Raw genomic sequence first — 20,427 nt, forward strand, 5'->3', positions numbered from 1 at the left:
AAGTGATCCCGGTGCCTGTCGCAGGAGGACCAAGCTCACGAGTAATCGCCTGTAATACAGGGGTCTTTTCAAGAAAGAACTAAAAGCCCACAGTATCCTTTCAAAAGCCACGCAGGTCTGGGTATTGTTTGGCAGCAGCGTGGTACGTTTCATTTTGACATGCCTTAAGTTTGAACAAAGCCTGACACAAATCCCTCGGCTGTGGTTGTCAGGGGGATTTTCAAGCGAGCGCAGAATTCAGAGTCGAAGCCCTGTACGTGAGCGGGTCGCGCTCAGATCCACACCACTGAAACCTCCAGAGCTGGAAGAGTGGGAGCTCTGTATGGAAGGGAGCTCGGCCAGAACAACGTGCTGAGGAACGTGGTCGGCAGGAACCTTCCCAGGGTCTGCAGAGGTGGGAGAGCCCCATGCCCACAGCAGCATCCCCGTGCCCACACGCCTGCACCCACCGGCGATGACACCTCCAGCGTCGACAAGTCACCTGAAACAGCCCTCGACCCTCTTCCCCTCACAAAATCAACATCAAAAATAAATATTTTTTACACTTCACAGGAACACAACGGCAGAGTGTGCTTAATTTATTAAAATCGCCACGTCTTTCTGAAAGTATACCAGTATGTAAAATACGCATACAAAATACAACATTTAAACAAATTATGTACATCCAGGGCGGCTGCGACATCACACAATAACTTTAGCAATAGTTTTGAAAATAACTTGCTGCAGCGTACACGAGATTAGGTATCTCACAACACGAAGGTTGGATTTAACCTATATTAAGTACTAAAATATTACAGTACTCCCAGATAAAATATTAATGCTTCTTTAAAAAAAAACAGACAACTCGGGAACTGGTTTGTAGATTGACAAAACACTACACGTTTCTCTTTGGGGACTGAAAACCACGGCAGATTTAGACACAAACGTAATAGCTACATTCAAAATATATTCGATTTATGCCAAAAATACATTCAGCGCCTTTGGTTACGGCTTATTGCACACTGCTCACACCCTGTGGAAACATATCGTACCTCTTAATGCTCGTTTTCCCGTGCAGTCGTGACTTGTGCTGCCTGCTAACACAGGACAGGGATGTCTTTCCCCAAAAGCTCCCCGGGGTACGGCAGCACGTGGGGTGACCCCCAACACACACCTCCTCCCGTTAGCGGGGACGTGCTGGGGACACCCCGGAGCCACCAAGGGTGGCAGGTCCCCCAGGCAGGGACCGCGAGAAGACCTCGCTCCGTCCGATGTCAGGACCCGCCGTAGGGACTAGACGTATTTCTAAACAAATTCATTCATAATTCCTGAATCTATGACCAAAAAAAAAGAAGTGACATAACAACGACTAAAATATTACGATTCATTAAAGAATTGCAGGAGGGAATGATCTCGTTTAAGTGCAAACGACTGTCAAAGTGCACAAGAGATTACAGATTGAATTTCTCAGGGGGTATTGGGGGGAGCAGTTAAGGAAACAAAAAATAATTAGGTGCTAGAGAAAAAGTTAATTAACTTTCCCTTTCAGTTCAGTTTTAGGTTGTTATTAGAAGCTGATTTAAAAAGTTAGTAACTCCCCCAAACTAGAAGCCTCAATTAGGAGAGGACAAATGTGGTGATCGGTCTTGAGCATCCTTGAGCTTGAAAATTTTTATGAGCTTAAGAACTTGGGTTTTAAATGATTAGCAGGAACATTAGTACCCTCTCAAGGAACCTAAGCCCCCCTAAAGCCGCAAGGAAGTGTCTCAGCATAACCTCTGTTCTTACCTTTGAACAGGACAAATCACATCGAGGGAAAAGGCCACTAAAACAAGGGGGTTTGGGGCTTTTTTAAAAGGAGGGTACAGTTTACAAACATCCTAAAGCCAGTACAACATCAGCCCCTGGCTCAGTTGTGTTTAACTCTAGTTTGCCAAACGTACATTTACCTCCCAACAACGAAATAAAAAAGAAAACCAGTGCAAAAATACTGAGCTAAGTGAAAAGCCAGGGCTAACAGCTTGTAACATCTCACGCCACGAGACACACGCAGGAAAGGATTTAAAGTATTGCTGAGGCTGGGGAAGGTTATGCTGGTGTCTGAAGCAAGTCTAGCACGGTCCCTGACCCAGAGGAACTTCTGCAGACACCAGATTCCTCCACCTGCAACCCAGTTCTCAGGGAAAGAAGCCCCAGGCACAGCTATCAGACACACTTCAAGGGCATAGATACCTTCAAAGGATAACATAGATGAAAAGTGCACAGGACTGAATTTAAAATGGAAGAAAAATCCTAGAGCACGTCCTGATCACTCTCCCTGTGAAGAATGCCTCCATTTTAGGCAAAGAAAAAATTAAGATGTTTTAAAAGTGGTATAAGGGAAGCTAATGGTGCCCCTTGGTCATCTTGCATTTTGTACGGCAACTGAGCAAGTTTTCACTAGTCTAACACACCAAGACTGCTGCAAACATCATGTACTTTGCCAGCATCCTATTTGAAACTACTTCTACTCCACTACCATTGATTTCAGACACCTTATTCTGCAAATGCACTGAGAGCTGATTTCAACGGATAAAACATTTCCTACTTAAAAAAAAAAAATAATCTTTGATTGTTCCTTTTTAACACAAGGATTTTTTTCAAGTTACGTTCTACAAGAACAAATGCTGGACCTTACATTTGCAAACCTTTTGATACTCAAGCAAGCTTCACACTTTGGATCATACAGGTGCAACAATGACCCCCCCAACAGCTTAGAAAACACACATCCATGGAGCTCCCTGGTGTAGTTTATGCAGTTGAAGCCCATAAAAATTAACTCTGTGAGATGACTTTGATGATATCTCAGAAAGCATATTGGAGAAAAACCTGCTGGCAATCTAGCAGAAATATTCTCCACCGTATTCAGCACAAGCAGGAGTGACCAGCAGTTGTGCAAATTGCATCAGAGCCTGTTTAGGGGCAATTAACATCCATACAGAGCCCATAACGTCCCATCCCGTGTGTGTGTGTGTGTGCGTGTCAGGATGAGCACTGACACTGCTGGCCGTCCCCCTCTGTAAAAGTTTAACCCGTTCTTCCACGTAAGCGCCCCAGTTCAAGAGGTTTCAAGCCAAAGATTGATCTTAAATATGGTAATTAGCTAATACCTTCCTTCCACAGAGCTGCGTGTGCTACGTGGAACTTGCCCAAAGCTTTGCCACTCTGGAGACATTTCTGGGCTTAATTTCCATGGACTGCCTGGATTCAGAAACATTTAAAGAACCATATTATTATGAAGTGCATAATTTTGGCTATTAAAAATATTAGAATACTATATTCAACACATGGAGTGGTGCAGAATTCACAAAATGCCAGAACACTGGTGAATTTTGGAGAAACACCCCAGTTTTACAGCCTGCAGTATTATGGAAATATGGTTAGAGATTTTGATGCTTTTCACCAACCTGGTGCTGTTACAGAAACGCGTATGAAACCTCTGAACAGGCTCCATGGCTTCACGCAAGGACATCAGCACTTTGAATTTACATTTTAGCAGGTCCCCAGGCCGTGACAGACAACAGCAAGCAGTGACCCAGTCCAGGGCGCAGGTACATCGGAGACCTCAGGTGCCACGGACCTTTCTGCCAGGCTTCAGCTGTTGGCCAAGAACTACCTTTGTTCAAGCTTCCCCCTAAAACATCAAAAGGCACTAAAAAAAATGTTACCAGATTGGCAAGATGTAGTTTAAAAATATATACTTGCCCAGTTTAGGTAGAATTTCTCCCACTCCATCCCTACGTATCCATCAGAAAAGTATTGCCTCTATTATTTTTTCTACTAACTGTTAAAAAGAAAAATTGTCCCTTGATTGATACCTTCAATGAACAAATGAACAGAATAAAATAACTCCAAATCCTAACTACAATATTGCATACGAAATCAAGACAATAAAAATAAAAGTTGCTAAAAAACTGACCAGCTGCTTTTGTTCACAATGTACACGCTTAGTGGAATTTCCATCTTCTTTATTTGCTCAGGTAATGATAAATATAGTATTGAAAAATGCATTTTACTGACAGCCCCTTTGTTCAGATTCCTGTGTAAAAATATGTAAAAATCTGGATAAAATTTGGACTTTTACTTGGGCTGAGGATAAAACAGAATCACAGAATCAGTCAGGTTGGAAGAGCCCTCTGGGCTCATCGAGTCCAACCATTGCCCTGACACCACCATGGCAACTAGACCATGGCACTAAGTGCCATGTCCAGGCTTTTCTTAAACCCCTCCAGAGATGGTGACTCCACCACCTCCCTGGGCAGCCCCTTCCAGTGTCTAATGACCCTTGCTGAGAAGAAATGCTTGGAAAGGATGCTTTTGGTTGGAAAAGACCTTTAAGACCATCAAGTCCAACCATTAACCCAGCACTGTCAAGGCCACCACTAACCCATGTCCCTCAGCACCACATCTGCACGGCTTTTAAATCCCTCCAGAGATGGTGACTCCACCACCTCCCTGGGCAGCCCCTTCCAATGTCTAATGACCAATGTCTAAAACATGTGGTTTCTCTTGCAAACAGACTTTAATCAATACCAGCTACTTCCAATACGCCTGGGGGCTGACTGGGATAAAAAGCACAAGAGCAAAAGGTATTGTTACGCTGTCGTGGTGCTCTAAGCTCCTCCCTGCAATTAGCCTAGTGTCTAATTTACTTTAGAGAACATGAACAACGAGCCAAAAGCTGCCCCTGCCAGTGGCCAGATATGAAGCTGTAGGTCAGTGCTCTGGTCTGGGCACTTAAATACTGAACCACGGTACGTGAGGTAGACCAAAAAACAAAAGTAAATCACACGTTAAAAGACGAACAGAAGAATTCATTCCCCTCTCTGTCTCTCTCCATCAGGCTTTGGAGTCCTCCTGCACGCAGAGCTGTGAAATGGTCTTCTTGACGCGCAGGGCGGTGAGCCGCGCCGCGCCGCTGCCGTGCCAGCACTCCCGCATCACCCGGCCCATCACGCGCAGCGCCTGCGGAGCGGACAGGGAGCAAACAGGTCAGCAACACAACCCTCACCCCCTGGCTGCTCCCTTTGTCCTACCAAAAAATTCCATCTTAATTTAAACACGCTTTGTAATAAATCGGAAAACTGCTTTTACCTCACAGCTTTGCCACTGGTTTGGAATATTTGGTCTGAGCTTCTGCTCACAAACTACCCTTCTCATATCTTCTATCGAAGGATCAGAAGGCACCACGTCGTAGTAAGGCAACTGGTACTCCTCAGTGACTCCTAGGAGAGATTGATGGCATAGGTAACACAAAACCCAAAGTAGCTGCTCCAGAACCAACTCTGTTTTCACAGGCAGTGAGGGGGAACAGAGAAACACTTGGGGCCACCTTGAACAACCACTCCACAACAGAGTGGAGGGTCTGACCTACGAGGAACGGCTGAAGGAGCTGGGGTTGTTTAGCCTGGAGAAGAGGAGGCTCAGAGGTGACCTTAGTGCAGTCTACACCTACCTGAAGGGAGGTTGTAGCGCAGTGGGAGTCGGCCTCTTCTCCCAGGCAACCAGCGACAGGACAAGAGGACACAGCCTCAAGCTTGGCCAGGGGAGGTTCAGGTTGGACATTAGGAAGCATTTCTTCTCAGCAAGGGTCATTAGCCATTGGAAGGGGCTGCCCAGGGAGGTGGTGGAGTCACCATCTCTGGAGGGGTTTAAGAAAAGCCTGGACATGGCACTTAGTGCCATGGTCTAGTTGCCATGGTGGTGTCAGGGCAATGGTTGGACTTGATGCTCCCAGAGGGCTCTGCCAACCTGATTGATTCTGTGATTCTACTGCCACATACTGCCAAGGTAATGGAGAGTGCAGGGGCAGGAACGTGGATCCTTTCATTGGTGGTGTTTTATTTAGGGTAAGGGCGGGCTGGATTGCAAAACAGAAAGGCCAGAAACCTCACCTCCAACGGAGCACCGTCGGGCTATCTCCCAGTATACGAGCCCAAGAGAGTATATGTCTGCACGCTTGAAGGACTCGAAGATGTTCGTGTTCATCACATCATCAAGTATCTCGGGAGCCATGTACCTTTGAAGCACACAAAGGTCCTTTTGCTAGAGGGGGTCGGTACAAAAGACCCCAGCCGTGCTGCTGTGTGCCAGGGCCGGGGGCAGCTGGTCCGACTGGGGAAACGGGGAAAGGGAAACTCCTCGACAGCGACTCAGAGTGAAAGCAGGAGAGCTGGTCTGAAGGATGCTTAACGCTACGGCCGCCTACATCCACCCCATGGCCGTGGCTCCTCACGGTGCCGGGGGTGATGCCCTGACCATGGCCAGAAGCACACGGGGCGACCGACACGCGACGCCCACCCCACAAAAAAAACAAACCCTAAAAGCATTTGTAAAGCACTTCAGCGTGTGCTAAAGCATCTGTAAAGCTGAAGTGCTTTACAACCGCCTTCCACACCTGCCCAGCAGGGACCGAGGGCTTGGAACTGCCAAAAGCAGAGGAGGACGTCAACTACGCCGTCCCCGCGGCCGGCAGCCCCCCGCCCTCACCCACCTCCTGGTGCCCACGCGGGGGTTCTGGGGGATGTCGATAGTGTTCAGCACCGAGTCGTGCTTCACGGCCAGGCCCAGGTCGGCGATGGCGCAGCTGTCGTTCCTCTTCACCAGGATGTTTTTAGATTTCAGGTCTCGGTGCGCGATGGCTGGCTTGCCTGCTCGCAGGAAGAGAGCGCGCCGTCAGCTTTGGTGACAGCAGTATGGCTTTTAATGGGACGAGTTTATTCAGCTTTGTCACTGCACCCTGCAAAAATCCACTGAAGCCTATTTTGTACTAAGCAAAGCTCTGCTAACTGCCGTCAAATTCGGGGGAGCGCTTGCCTTGCGTGCCGACGATCTCCATGTGGAGGTGGGCCAGGCCGCTGGCCACCGACAGCGCCAGCCGCACCATGCCCTCCGCCGTCACCGTCCCTCTGTTCAGGTAGTCGAACAGGGAGCCCTGCTCGTGGTACTCGGAGACGAGCCAGAGCTGAGTCCACGTCCCGTTATCTGCCCGGAGGAAGCAACGTTATTCACATTTGTGAAAAGAATCAGCCAGGAAAAGCCTTCCCCGTTCTGAGCTGGCAACGTGCGCTGGCAGCCCAAAGCCAGCCATATCCTGGGCTACATCCCCAGCAGCATGGCCAGCAGGGCGAGGGAGGGGATTCTGCCCCTCTGCTCCGCTCTCGGGAGACCCCCCTGCAGTGCTGCGTCCAGCTCTGGGGCCCCCAACAGAAGGACACGGAGCTGTTGGAGCGAGTCCAGAGGAGGCCACGGAGATGCTCAGAGGGCTGGAGCCCCTCTGCTCTGGAGACAGGCTGAGAGAGCTGGGGCTGTTCAGCCTGGAGAAGAGAAGGCTCCAGGGAGACCTTCTAGCACCTTCCAGTGCCTGAAGGGGCTACAGGAAAGCTGGAGAGGGGCTTTTTACAAGGGCATGGAGTGACAGGACGAGGGGGAATGGTTTTAAACTGAAAGAGGGGAGATTGAGATGAGATGTGAGGAAGAAATTCTTTGGTGTGAGGGTGGTGAGAGCCTGGCCCAGGTTGCCCAGAGCAGCTGTGGCTGCCCCCTCCCTGGCAGTGTTCAAGGCCAGGTTGGATGGGGCTTGGAGCAACCTGGGCTGGTGGAAGCATACCCTTGTTGTCGGCAGCGATAAAGCCCAGGATGTTCTCGTGCCTCAGCATAACCGTCTGATAAATTTCTGCCTCCCGAAACCAGGACCGCTCGTCTCTGGAGGAGAAGATTTTCACAGCGACGTCCTCCCCGCACCACCTTCCACGCCAGACTTCGCCAAACCGGCCTTTTCCTACGATCTCCTGCAGGACAATCGTCCTTGCGATCGTTCGCTGCACGAGCAGAGGCAAACCTGGTTCAGAGAGAACAGACGGGTGTTTGTGAAATAGCTCACCAACAGACAATCTCCATCCTGAAGCAACTCGGGCACAAGCTCCCACTCTGCTGAGTAAACCACCACACACAGGGGTATTTTTCCAGCAAAGCCAGGAGATCTGTATGCCAAGAGTGCCTTTCTGCCCCCAAACTCTACCTTTCTAATCAAAAAAACCCCATAAAACCCAATAAAAATAAAAAAGCAGGCCTGAACTACTTAATTTGGTTTGATATGGACTGCAGGTTTGTTTCCAGTCAATCCGTTGATCTTTTCTAGCTGAAATTTTCCAAAAGAAGAATAAACTATCACAGTAGTTTCATTTTGTTTTGCTAGCCATAAGACTTAAGGAATTTTTTTTTTTAAATTAAGACAACCTTCCTTTTAACAGAGCAAAATAATCGGCAGGAAAAAATCACAGTTTGAAGGTCAGCTTATTCTAATTTATTCAAATTTTCCCTGCAGCTCCAGCTGCCTGCAGACAGCCCTGGAGCCACCTCCAGGCACGCAGGAGCAAACTCACGAGGCTCTGCCTGCCTTTGCCTGCGTCCCCACAAACAGAGCCCTGCCATCAGCTCAGGGGTGTCTACGGACAGCTAAAACTTCAGGGTGAAGAAAGCCAAAGTCTACTCGCTGTATCTGCGAGGAAACGTTAGGGAAGTACAATAAAATAATCCTGAAAGGTATGTCGTTCATGGAAAATAAAGTAAATTAAATTAAGCACCATTTATAAAGTGTTCACTTAGAAATAAAAGTATGATTTACGTATTTTTCACGTAAATAAAATACCTACAGAATTGCACAGACTGCAGGAAGCTGGGCTGTGCATACCAGACCAGCCTGAGGAGCTGGAATTTTTGAACCCCCACCTCATTTTTGCATTTTAAATTTTAAATTTCTTTGATTCAACAAGTTCTCAATAGCAACGGAGGCATCACAGCAGACAGGACACCAGAAATGGGACAAATATGAAAAAGGTCGGTGTTCTGCTCAAAACAAGAATTCGGAGTAACGTTGTTTTGGTGCCACTATAAAAATCTCAGCAGTGGCATCCTGGCCCGTTTGGTTCAGTTCAGTGTGTTTTATCACCAGCTACGCCCCATCAGCCAGCAGGGCCTTGATTACCCTTGAAACCAACATCTGAAGCGACTTTTGGAACTCTTCCATCCACACAAAGAACCGAATTTTTGTAATTTGACAGAAAAAGAGCAAACAAAGCCCTGTGGCCACTGGAGGTGCGGCCAAGCGCCTCGGCACAAAACCTGCCTTGACATCAAGCTTGTCGCGGGTGGAAGAGCCTCTGAGGCAAGACCCACCCACCCACACCCCCTGCCTGGCACCGCTCTCCATCACCCTACGAGCAAGGCGGTGGTTTAAGCATCGAGGGGATTTGCTCCGAGAGCTGGCAGCGCAGCACGGGGGGACCTACCAGAGCCGGAGCCGGAGGTGGTCATGTCGTAGATGAGGTCCCTCAGCGTCTTCCCGGAGCTCACCAGGGTGCACTCGGAGAGGGGCTCCTCCACGTTGGGCGGCTTGGCGCCGGCGCAGCGCCGGGCACGGCAGGCACACGCCGCCAGCACCGCCGCCAGGGACAGGGCGCAGAGCGGCACGGCCACCGTCACCGCCAGCACCACGGGTCCTGCCAGGGCTCTGCCCGGGGGCTCCGACGCTGCCGGAGACACGAGGGAGGGAAAGAGATGGTAAGTGAGGGGGCTGCAGAGCAGACAACGGGTTAAGATTTAATGATTCCCCATATTCGGGTTAAGATTTAATGATTCCCCATATTCGGGTTAAGATTTAATGATTCCCCAGCCCTGGCAGCAGCGAGACAGACCACGCTTCACAGCATCCCAGCCTGGTTGGGGTTGGAAGGGGCCTCTGGGGATCATCCAGTCCAACCCCTGCCCAAGCAGGTTCCCCCAGAGCACATTGCACAGGGTCGTGTCCAGGTGGGTTTGAATATCTCCAGAGAAGGAGACTCCCCCCCTCCCTGGGCAGCCTGTGCCAGGGCTCTGCCACCCTCACAGCAAAGAAGTTCCTCCTCATATTCAGATGGAACTTCCCATGTTTCGCTTTGTGCCCGTTGCCCCTTGTCCTGTTGCTGGGCACCACTGAGAAGAGTCTGGCCCCATCCCCTTGACACCCGCCCCTAAGGTGACCCTGAAAATAAATCCTTGGAAAAAACTATTTCCTACCAATGCAGACGGGAATACAAAGTTCTAGTAAATGAGGTATTAATAGGATTTCTAAGTCAGAACACTTTCAGAACTTGTGCTCATCCAGCTGTATTTCACAAGGGTCAGGAAATGGGACTGTCCTCAATCATAGAACCATAGAATTGCTAAGGTTGGAAAAGACTTGAAAGATCATCAAGTCCAACCATCGACCCAATGCCACCACGCCTGCTAAACCATGACCTGAAGCACCACATCTAGACATTTTTTGAACGCCTCCAGGGATGGTGACTCCACCACCTCCCTGGGCAGCCCGTTCCAATGCCTAATGACTCTTTCAGTGAAGAAATTCTTCCTAAGATCCAGCCTATCATTTCCCATTTTAAAACTATAGGGGTAGAAGCTTTAGGAATACATTATTAAGGTATTTACTTGCACATGCACATGCACACAAATCCCTTAATGCCCCCAAAATTGTAAATAAGCTTACAAAAAAAAGAAAAAAACAAACAAAACCAAAACAATTAACCAACACAATCCCCCCAAAACATAAAACAGAACAGAAACACGGCCCAAACCAACCCTCAAAGCTCAGAACCACAAGCACCAGACAGCAGATCTAAAGGCTACAGAAGATTTAAGAATGACGAACTCCACACCCTGCAAAGTCACCCCGGAGCCGTTCTAGGGAACAAAAAGCCCCTCGCTCCCCTTCGGCGAGTGCTAAGCCATGAGGACACTGGAACCCAGACTGGACTCGCTCCAACACCTCAACATCTTTCTTGAAGTGCGGGGCCCAGAACTGGACACAGGATTCAAGTTATTATGTCTTGCCCACGGGCTTTTCCTTTAACAGGCTTCACCAGGACACTCAAGGGTGATCTGGTAAGAGGATTTGCAGGCAGGATTCCTCCTTGCAACTGCTGCTTGTTAACGACACGCCGTGATTTCCTGAGCTGTTTTTAATTGCGGTTCCACAAGGCAGAGGTTTCCCCTGAAGCAGGTATGAGGCGCAGTAGGGGTGCGGAGCTGCGGCCTGGGTGTCCCAAACACAGCACCTGCAGCGCATCACCCAAGTCAACGCCCTCACCCACAGAGCTCAGTAGCTGCTGTTAACGACACCATAAAATGTCCGTTCTTGCCACCAACCGCTGAAAAACAACATAACACGAAATGAACAAAATATAAAAGTTTATTGTCCTCTGGCCAGCGCAAACAGTGTCACCAGGAGAATACCCAGGCAGCTTTGAACAGCAACACCCGAGGCGGTGGGAAGTGAGGCTCAGCAGGGTGTCCTCACAGCAGGGCACCTCAGCTCTGTCCCTCGCTGCCCAGAGTGGCCATCTCCTGCCCAGAGCGGCCATCTCCTCCCGCCCAGAGCGGCCATCTCCTCCCGCCCAGAGCGGCCATCTCCTCCCGCCCAGAGCGGCCATCTCCTCCCGCCCAGAGCGGCCATCTCCTCCCGCCCAGAGCGGCCATCTCCTCCCGCCCAGAGCACACGCAGGAGACTTGAGAGGCACCAGCGCCGTGACTTCTGCTCTGCAGCTGGTCCTAGGCCATCTTCAGTCCTGACCCCTCGCAGCACGGCGTCCTGCAGCCAGCCCCGCCGCCGTGCCCACGCCATCACCCCTCGGGGGTCCCTGGGGCTCCCCCAGCACAGACCACACAGGAGGAGGGACAAACAGCACAAGTGCAAAATACACGGCACCAAGGCACCAACAGTGACCAAAGGTGACACCACCACGGAAGCGTGGTCACGTTTACAGCAGTTGTGCAATGTTAAACTCTTTGGGAAATAAGAAAACCCCTCGTGACTACCTAAAACCATCAAATCAACACCGTTAATCACAACGTTTTGCAATCTGATTTCAAATGTACTATTCAATGACTTACTGATCAAGAAGAGAAGCTGAAGACATGTTGCCATGTATGGAACAAAAATAGCACATCTGGCAATATTTAGCAATTTCACAATATGGTACAGTCATATTCCAAGTGGTGTAAACAAGAGCACTTTTAGGCAACAAAAAAAAAAAAGGAAGGGTTTTTTTTCCCCTCCAATGGAAAAGACATTCTCACACACCAGGTTTGCCTTGCTCATGACATACAACAGGCACCTTAAGACTTCTAAAAGCCCTAAACTATGCATGTTTAAGGTCCTAAACTACTCAGGGAAAAAAGTTATGTGTTCTTTCCAATACAGCAAGAAAATATATTGCATCTCATGGGGGGCTCTAGTCAGACATACGGAATACTTGTAAACAACTACACAAGTACAATTTGGACTAGAGGCTAAAATTAAGTTTCTCCAGCTTCCACCGTGACCACAGACCCCATCGCCCCTTTCAGGATATTCAGAAGGCAGCTGGAAAAGGTCTGCTGGAGGACGCAGAAGCTCAAGCAAACCCATCAGGGACACAGCTATGAGACAAACGGGCGCGTTATTGGGATGGCCATTCCCCGTCCCCTGCCCCTCTCCTTTAGGAGAGTTCGTGAGAAGAATTGTGTTTTGTCCCTTCACCCATTGTCCAGACCTTCCTTCTAACTCCACTCTCGGACCAAGGCCATGCTGGGAAACCAAAGCAAGACCTTTTCACCCCGTACGCCGCAGCACAGCCTGCGCATCCCTGCCCCTCGGGACCCGGGGCTCTCAAGGTCCATCAGCGACTCAAGAGATTTCCCTTACAATTTCTCTTCAATCATGAGGTTTACTCAGAAAGTCATTGGTTGAAGGCTGATTTTTCTCATTTTCTGCATTAATATGTACCTTACAGAATCATCGGTACAGCAGTGTCTGACTCCTCTAACATTAACACGTCCCTGTACACCATTCTCCTGAAGGGGCTTCCGTACGTCTTTAGGCATTTTTCAAACAGGTAAATGAAGAGTAATTATTTGTTCATGCAAAACCTACAGATGATATTAAAAAAAACCCAACAAAATACAAGAATCTTGCCCAACAATTAGTCTAATTGGTACCATTCATCTCTCTTGGCAATAGGAACACACTCAGGGGATTTTTGTCTTAGGAATTCTATTACCTTCCCCTTTCTTTCATCCCAGTGTGTGTCGCTGTAGGTGCCTTCTGTGCCTTTGTACAGTTTGGGCAATAGGAATAGAGCTGGAAATTACTTATTATACAGTTTGTTAATCCCACTATTAGCTTAATCCGGTTCCATAAAGCCTCCTCTCTCCTCTGACTCATTTTCCATTATGCAGATACAGAACTCGCACGCTTTTCACCTCAAGTTCCAGAGATGCTGCTGTGCCAGGTCACCCAAAGCAGAGCAGAGAGGAGACCGCTCTTGCTGTGCGCTGCCTTTTGCTGGAATCACAGAGGCACCCTGGAAAACCCCAGAACCTTGAGAATTAAAACTTTCACAGCGAATTCTTTGCTGTGCTGAAGTTTCCCACCAACTCTCGGGTGTGTGGCTGTGCACACCAAACACCTCCCCTCTTTTTTCTCAGAGAGGCTGGTACCTTCTGGAGCCAGCCACAGAAAGCAGGAAGCCCAGAATCCTGTGACAAATCTGCAAACCCACCTGCACCAACCCAGCCTCAATTTTCAGTGTCTCTAACGATGGAGAATTAACATCCAGCACCTCAAGGTGTTTCGAGATCAAGACGGCAGAGCGAGCAGCAGCACGCACTCTTCCCCGTGGCTCTACAGAAGGACTGTCAGAGCAGACACAGATGCCAGAGCTCGAGGAAGTCCTGTGCCCTCTATCTGCTAACCAACGTCAAGCCTCGGAGCCTTCGGGCTCCACTTCACCAGCTGCTGAGCCCCTGCCTCCTCCTAAGGAGGCAACTGATGCCAACATCAACTTTGCTGCTTTGGAGAGGGGATGGGAAACAAGTCCCCCAGCCTGTACTTACTCTCCCTGGGGCCAAACACCACCCTCCACTGTAACCAAGTGTAAGCACCAGGCCACAAGAAGCTCCAGTCATCTACTCCAGGGCTGCAGGTGAAGGTCTGTCATCTACAAACAGGCTTGTGAGTGGGGTAAATCCTGCTCACGAGTGGGCTGGGGGCAGAGATCGCAAGCACCCTCTCCCAGATCTGCAATATGGCCTGACAAGCCCCCGAGACACAAGCCTACAGCTGGAGGAAGGCTTCTAGATCTTATTAGCAGCTCCTCAAAACAGTCTGCGACACGCTGAGGTGCACAGAGGCAATTTCTCATACAGAGAGAGATTCCCAGAAAGGTCCCTCGAGGAAAGGGCAGGCAGGTCGCTTGCTGCAGCCCTGCTCCGACGTCCCACTGGCAGGGGAAGGTCACCTCAAGTCACCCGCTGGGGCAGAAAGTATCCCAGTTACAACAGCAGAAACCTGGAAATAAAGTCAGGGTGACTAACACGGAGCTGAGCCGGAGCAGGTCAGCATGACCAAGGGCTGTGGGGCTCTGCCGTGTCCCCGTGTCGGGGGGTGTCTGCCCAGTGTCCCCGGAGCTCCTGCCTCACCGGGCAGGGATGTGCACTGCGCTGGACCTTCCCAAGGCTTCTCCCCCTCTGCGAGACTCCCTCCTGCCCAAAGCCAAGCTGTTCACATCCACACACTCTGCTTTTAAACTAGAACCTGCATTTCGGAATCCCAGAATCAATCGGGTTGGAAGAGCCCTCTGGGATCATCGAGTCCAACCGTTGCCCTGACACCACCATGGCAACTAGACCAGGGCACTAAGTGCCATGTCCAGGCTTTTCTTAAACCCCTCCAGAGATGGTGACTCCACCACCTCCCTGGGCAGCCCCTTCCAATGGCTAATGACCCTTGCTGAGAAGAAATGCTTCCTCATGTCCAACCTGAACCTCTCCCGGCTCAGCAATGCCCCTTGGAAGGTTCATTTTTAATGAAGCTTTCCTACAACACAAATTATGCAAACAAGGGCTGTCAGAAAAGACCAGCAAACAAACAACGCTGGCACTGTGAAATATGCAACTAACATGAATACCCCCAAATGTTTAGAGCAAAGGGCTCAGGCTAAAAATTAAGTACTTTTCTCTGGTACTGAAATATGAAATCAGAGGTTTTGCAACTACCAGCTCAAGTGCTGGGACAACAGACACCCCTTCACCGCTCTTCTATAAATAGCAGTTTTCTCCCAAGGTTCCAGCATCCCAGCGTGGCATTTTATTTCTACATTTCTATAGCACGAGCACTATTAATATCTCCCTTCTGCTGTCTGCTGAAAGGAAAATATTTAAATAATCCTTATTCCTGCCACAAGCAACAGGCGAGGTTAGGTCGTGGGGCACAGACCTCGCTGCTGACAGGGCTGGCTCCTCGGGAGGCTGGTGGGAACTGACCCTGCCTGTCCCCTCCAGGAGGTGTCGGTCCCCAAGGCCACCGCAGCAGCTCTCTCCTGTATCCTGTACGATACAGCAAGGCTCCCAGTAACAGCCTTTTAAATTCAGTTAAGCACCACATGAGAGCAGCCTAAGTGCAAGTTATAACTGTAAATTATGTATTAGTTTGCATCTTCCTCACCTGTAACGTCTCTCACCAGTATAAGTACATACAAAGGTGTCACCTGATAGTGTATTTTACAGCCTTTTCAAAAAAGCACGGATTAAACACAGATCTTGGAAAGAAGAGTCAAAATTAAACTTAAAAATAGCATAAATATTTATTGTTAAAAAGCACTGCATCAACTTCATTACACAACTTCCAGCCTGGCAGACTCAAGCACTGCACCAGCTGCGTAATACACAGAGCTCCTGGCAGTGCCAATCTTTCTCCTCCCTCTAATTGGGACCAGGAATCTCACACTTTCTCGTCCCTGCTGGGCAGGAATCGATGATACCCATCTAACACCGGGGAAAAGCTGCCTCAGGAGCTGCTGAACGAACCACAGGACCCCAAAGCCTGCAACAGGCTAACGAGGTTGCTGAAACGGCATCGGCCAAAGGCGTCCCCCAGCACGGGCTGGGTGTCCTCTACCCCCCTGGCCCCAGCAGACCCAGTGTGCCGCACGACCCGTACCGGTGGAGAGGACACCCCTCGCTCCCACGCCAGCCACAGGCACTGCTCGGCAACCTGGATCACAGACGTGGCACTCGGTGACACGGACCGGCCGAGGACACCGAGGAGAGCGGCTCCCCCCGCGCCGGGGACTGCCCCACCACGGGTCAGCCCTCACCACCAGCCCAGACACTTTGTCCCCACACACGGGCTGCATTTCCCACACACAAACCACAGCGAGCGCCTACAACTGACCGTCGCCTTTACACATCTGAATTCTTACCCGAGCCACCTAAAGCAGGTCCTTTAAACTGTGTGCAGAGAAGTTTAAGACTGTACAACTTTGGCCAGTGCAAGGTCTTCAATATTTCCTTGTGAAGCGCCAGTTAACAGCTCTCAGCTCCTCACAGCTCCTCTACGTTGCCGATTTATGCCCCATGGAAAGTCCCCGGTACATCAGATATCATCTTCCTAACACCTAGACTAATGCCAATCCAAATCACAAACTCCCCAAAGATATTCCAGCCAATAAAATCAGTGAGGTTTCACGTCTGTTTCCTTCAGGCACTTCAGACCTTCATGGTTAATGCCTTGTGGGATATCAAGGAATATCTTTAGGAGACGCGGGAAATCCACTTTTCCCCAAACAGAGCTGCAGGTCAGCTTCTCCTGGCTGAAACGAGTGGGGAAAAAAATAGCTGCTGCTTTACAGCCAGCCTCTAAAATCCCCATCAGCTGGCTCGCACGGTCGCATCCTCTGCACAGCATCTCCACACCCTCAAGCTGTCACACAAGCCCCTGAACAGCGTCTTGCACCGGGACGGTACTTACCGACGGGCAGGCGGAGGGTGATGTTGTTGCAGAAGTCGGTGTAGCAGCACTCGGTCTTTGTGATGTTCTTGGAACTGTGGCAGAAGACCTGCGCGTTCAGCTCCGGGAGGGACACGCAGGACTTGACCACCTCCTCGCGCCCGTTGGTGAGCATGACGGACGCCCAGCAGGCCCCCTCCGTCTGGCACGTGAAGTTGGTGTGCTCACACAGCTGGCACACGCACTTGAGACCTGGAAAAGAGGTTTCCAGCTTTCGTGAGAAGACCCTGGGCAGGCAGACCCCACGGCAACCATGCCAGCTTGTCCTGCCAGACGGCCAAGGTTGGGCAGCTCACCACGGGCGCCCACGGGAGCTCCAGCGTGGTCCCGTGCTGGGGCCATCGCCTGTGCCCGTGAACGGGCTCCTGGGCTGCGGGAGGCAGCCAGTCCTGGGAGGCCCCAACAGCACAGGTCCCAGCACCCACAGACAACAAGCTTTCAAACCAGGTGGTCCTTGGTCACAGGGAAGTGTACAGCACCGATCTCACAGAATCAATGAGGTTGGAAGAGCCCTCTGGGATCATCGAGTCCAACCATTGCCCTGATGTCACCATGGCAACTAGACCATGGCACTAAGTGCCATGTCCAGTCTTTTCTCAAACCCCTCCAGAGATGGTGACTCCACCACCTCCCTGGGCAGCCCCTTCCAATGGCTAATGACCCTTGCTGAGAAGAAATGCTTCCTAACGTCCAACCTGATTTCCATCTCACATGGCAGAGAAGGCTGACCGCCCTGGGAAGTTCCCGTGAAAGCTGCCTTTTGCCGGGGTGGGGAGACGGAGGCTCACGTCTCCAGGTTCACGTTCTCAGCTCCCACGGACTCAAGACAACCCCCCAGACAACGCTCAGGACAAACGCACGGGCACGTGCCCCGTTTCCAGGTGTGTATTTGGGTACAGCCACGTTTGTTACGTGCTGAACGTTAAATAACGCCACCAGCCACGGTGGCCTGATGACTTCTAAGCTTTGCATGTTTTTAACCATACCTTCATGTTTTACCAAAAATCAAACAGAAACACATTTAATAACTCCTACATTTTTCAGGCTTTATTGACTCTTCCTTGGAAGAGCAGGAGGAAACCAAAGCCACATCATCTCAGTGAAACACCAGCTGCCAACAACAAATTTTTTCACCTTCCTTATTTTCTTCACCTGCTTCGTAACAAACCATTTTTGCTTGCTTCATGCCAAGGTTAGGAGCCCATATTAGCAGTGATACAATAACCAAGACATCTTCGCCTTGGGCTGAAAGCAATTTCTACAGGAAACACTTCCTTAACTGCACTTTATATGATTGCTTCTGTTAAAAAAAAAACAACCTCATTTTAGAGTACAGAGACTTGATCTCTTCAGCTTTTGACTTAAACAGTTCTTATCCCACCACAGGGTCCCCAAGGTGTGTTCTGCACACCTTCCAGGCCAGTTATAACTCTGCAAGACGGAGCACTGCTCTGCTTACGGGAGCTAAGGTGCACAAAAAGAGTAATTTTATCCATAAATCCATTCTGTTTCTTAGGGAAGGGGAGCGGCGGAGCTGTTTCTTTTACTTAATAGACACCTACACAGTGAAATCACGAGATGCCACCAGAACAGAGCAGCCCACCTGCCAGCCCCGACCAGCCAGCGCACCCCAAGAGCTGCCGCCGTTCTCTCCCTGATGCGCCCATCTGATTCCTGTTCCTGTGACACGGTGTTTCCCTTACAACAGCCCTCACGCTGCGCTACCCCTCTGAAATAACCGCTTGCCGTGTTCACCTTCAGCTCAGGCCCCAGCAAACCCCCCTGGCACCGTGTGCCCGTGTTTATCCCGGGTGCAGGCTACGCTGGGAACTGCATCTCCAGCTGCTTCGGCTTCCTCTGGGTACATGGAGCGAGCGAATCGACCACCCAGCAACACCGCAGGCGAAGCTCCTCTTTAAAGCCATCACCCTCGTCCTAGCAGAGATGCCAGGAGCAAGACTCATCAGATCCAAACAAATAAGATCTAGCAGAAGGAAAACAGGCACATCATCACCAATGCTGCAAAATAAAAGCACTACTTGAAGAAATGAATCCAAGACTGTCACAAGTGTCTTCACTGTGTCAGACACGTCACTGGGCTGTTTTCCTCCTCCTTTTCATGGCCTAAAAATAAAGCTGGAAATGGTCTTTACGTCACCCACGGTAGATAACTGACAGTTTTATCCATATTCTGGTGTTTTGCAGGTTGCTTGAGAGAGGAGCTGATCAAAGCTGTCACTGCACGTGTTGTGTTCAGGGAGCGTTTGCTGGATGTCCTCTCTTTCTGCATCACCGACAGAAAGATTCTAACCCCACTTTTCCTTTTAATTCTGAGTGTTCTGCTCAAAACCGACCCGTCCAATCTACTGCCCACAACCCAAAGTTCACAGAGCCGTGGAAGTCAGCCCTGTTCCCCGCAGAGGTGTGTCTGCGAGGAGCCATTACACAACAAAGAACAAAAAGAAATAGTTTTGGTCAAAATTCTCCATCCCACCCAACCCCACTATTCCTGCTTCTGAACGTGAACGCGCTCGGCCTGACGACAGGCTGGGAGGAGCAGGGACAGGAGCACCCTGAACTCCCAGAGAACTTCCATGCCCGCTGGAGAGTAGGAAGTCCTGGAGACCCTGATGGCTCCAAGCATTCGCTCTTCACCTTCAGAAACACTGAGCTCACAGAAGCCACGTGAGACAGGCACACGAGCTTCTGGTGGGCACACTACGTTCAGTGGGGTGGAAGATGCAAAAGCTGGTCCACACTCAAAAACATTACATCCTAAAAACCATTTTAATGTTTGCTTGTCCTACCACACTGGAACCGTTGCCTTTTTTAATCTGGTAGTAACGCACTGGTCACCAAGAATGAAGACTTCACACCTCTCTGCTGCTAACAAGACCCAGAGGGGTCCTACCAAGAGGTGAAATCTGCACTCCCTTCTACCTTCAGCCTCGTATTTCAGATTTTCCTAGCGCTGTGTCTGCTGCCATCGCCCACCCAAGGTTAAGTGCTGCCACATTTCAAGCCCTTACTCAGGGGGAAAAGAAAAAAACAAACAAACAAAAGAAACAAATAGAAAAGCAGCGTGGCCAAATCTATTAAGAGACAAGATCAGAGTTCAGCTGTGGGCAAAACGAGACTCTCTCTCCCCAGAAGATTTACACAGACCACTTTTAAAAACAGAAGCCCAAGGTTCCCCAGATACCTGCCTGTGCTACCGGCTAATTTCTCATTCAGAAAAAAGGACAGAAAATTCAAACAGATACAAATACCTGACCTTGTTTCCGAGAGCATTTATATACATCAAGAAACCTTCAAACATAACCATAGCAGCACGATTTGCCTGCACCCGTGCTATTTCAGGTGCCCCTCCTCGGTGGGATCGGAAGGAGGAGCTCCTTGGGGACACGGACTCGCCAGAATTTGCAGTTTATCTGTGCTGCTCCAGGTTATTTGTGACAGCTTCCTCTGTTATCCTTTCCTTTTTATGGAAAAAAATTGTCCATGGTCAGTTCTACAACCTGGCGCTGTAGTTTAAGCTTTCCCAT

General features: G+C 49.9%; 1 protein-coding gene across 1 annotated transcript in view; it reads right to left on the reverse strand.

Annotated features, from left to right (window-relative positions):
• Positions 1-4,400: 4,400 nt before the first annotated feature.
• ACVR1C (activin A receptor type 1C) overlaps positions 4,401-20,427 on the reverse strand; it is a 29,086-nt gene continuing 13,059 nt past the window's right edge. The window contains exons 5-12 of the mRNA XM_068408292.1: positions 16,844-17,074; positions 9,309-9,548; positions 7,628-7,858; positions 6,835-7,002; positions 6,512-6,668; positions 5,913-6,037; positions 5,113-5,243; positions 4,401-4,983 (exon numbers count right to left, since the gene is read on the reverse strand). Of these exons, the coding sequence (XP_068264393.1) occupies positions 4,858-4,983; positions 5,113-5,243; positions 5,913-6,037; positions 6,512-6,668; positions 6,835-7,002; positions 7,628-7,858; positions 9,309-9,548; positions 16,844-17,074 (1,409 nt within the window). The 3' untranslated portion in view covers positions 4,401-4,857. The remainder of the gene's footprint in view (positions 4,984-5,112; positions 5,244-5,912; positions 6,038-6,511; positions 6,669-6,834; positions 7,003-7,627; positions 7,859-9,308; positions 9,549-16,843; positions 17,075-20,427) is intronic.

The sequence above is a fragment of the Nyctibius grandis genome, chromosome 9 (genome assembly GCF_013368605.1).
Source record: "Nyctibius grandis isolate bNycGra1 chromosome 9, bNycGra1.pri, whole genome shotgun sequence".
In the NCBI taxonomy this organism is placed as follows: Eukaryota; Metazoa; Chordata; class Aves; order Nyctibiiformes; family Nyctibiidae; genus Nyctibius; species Nyctibius grandis.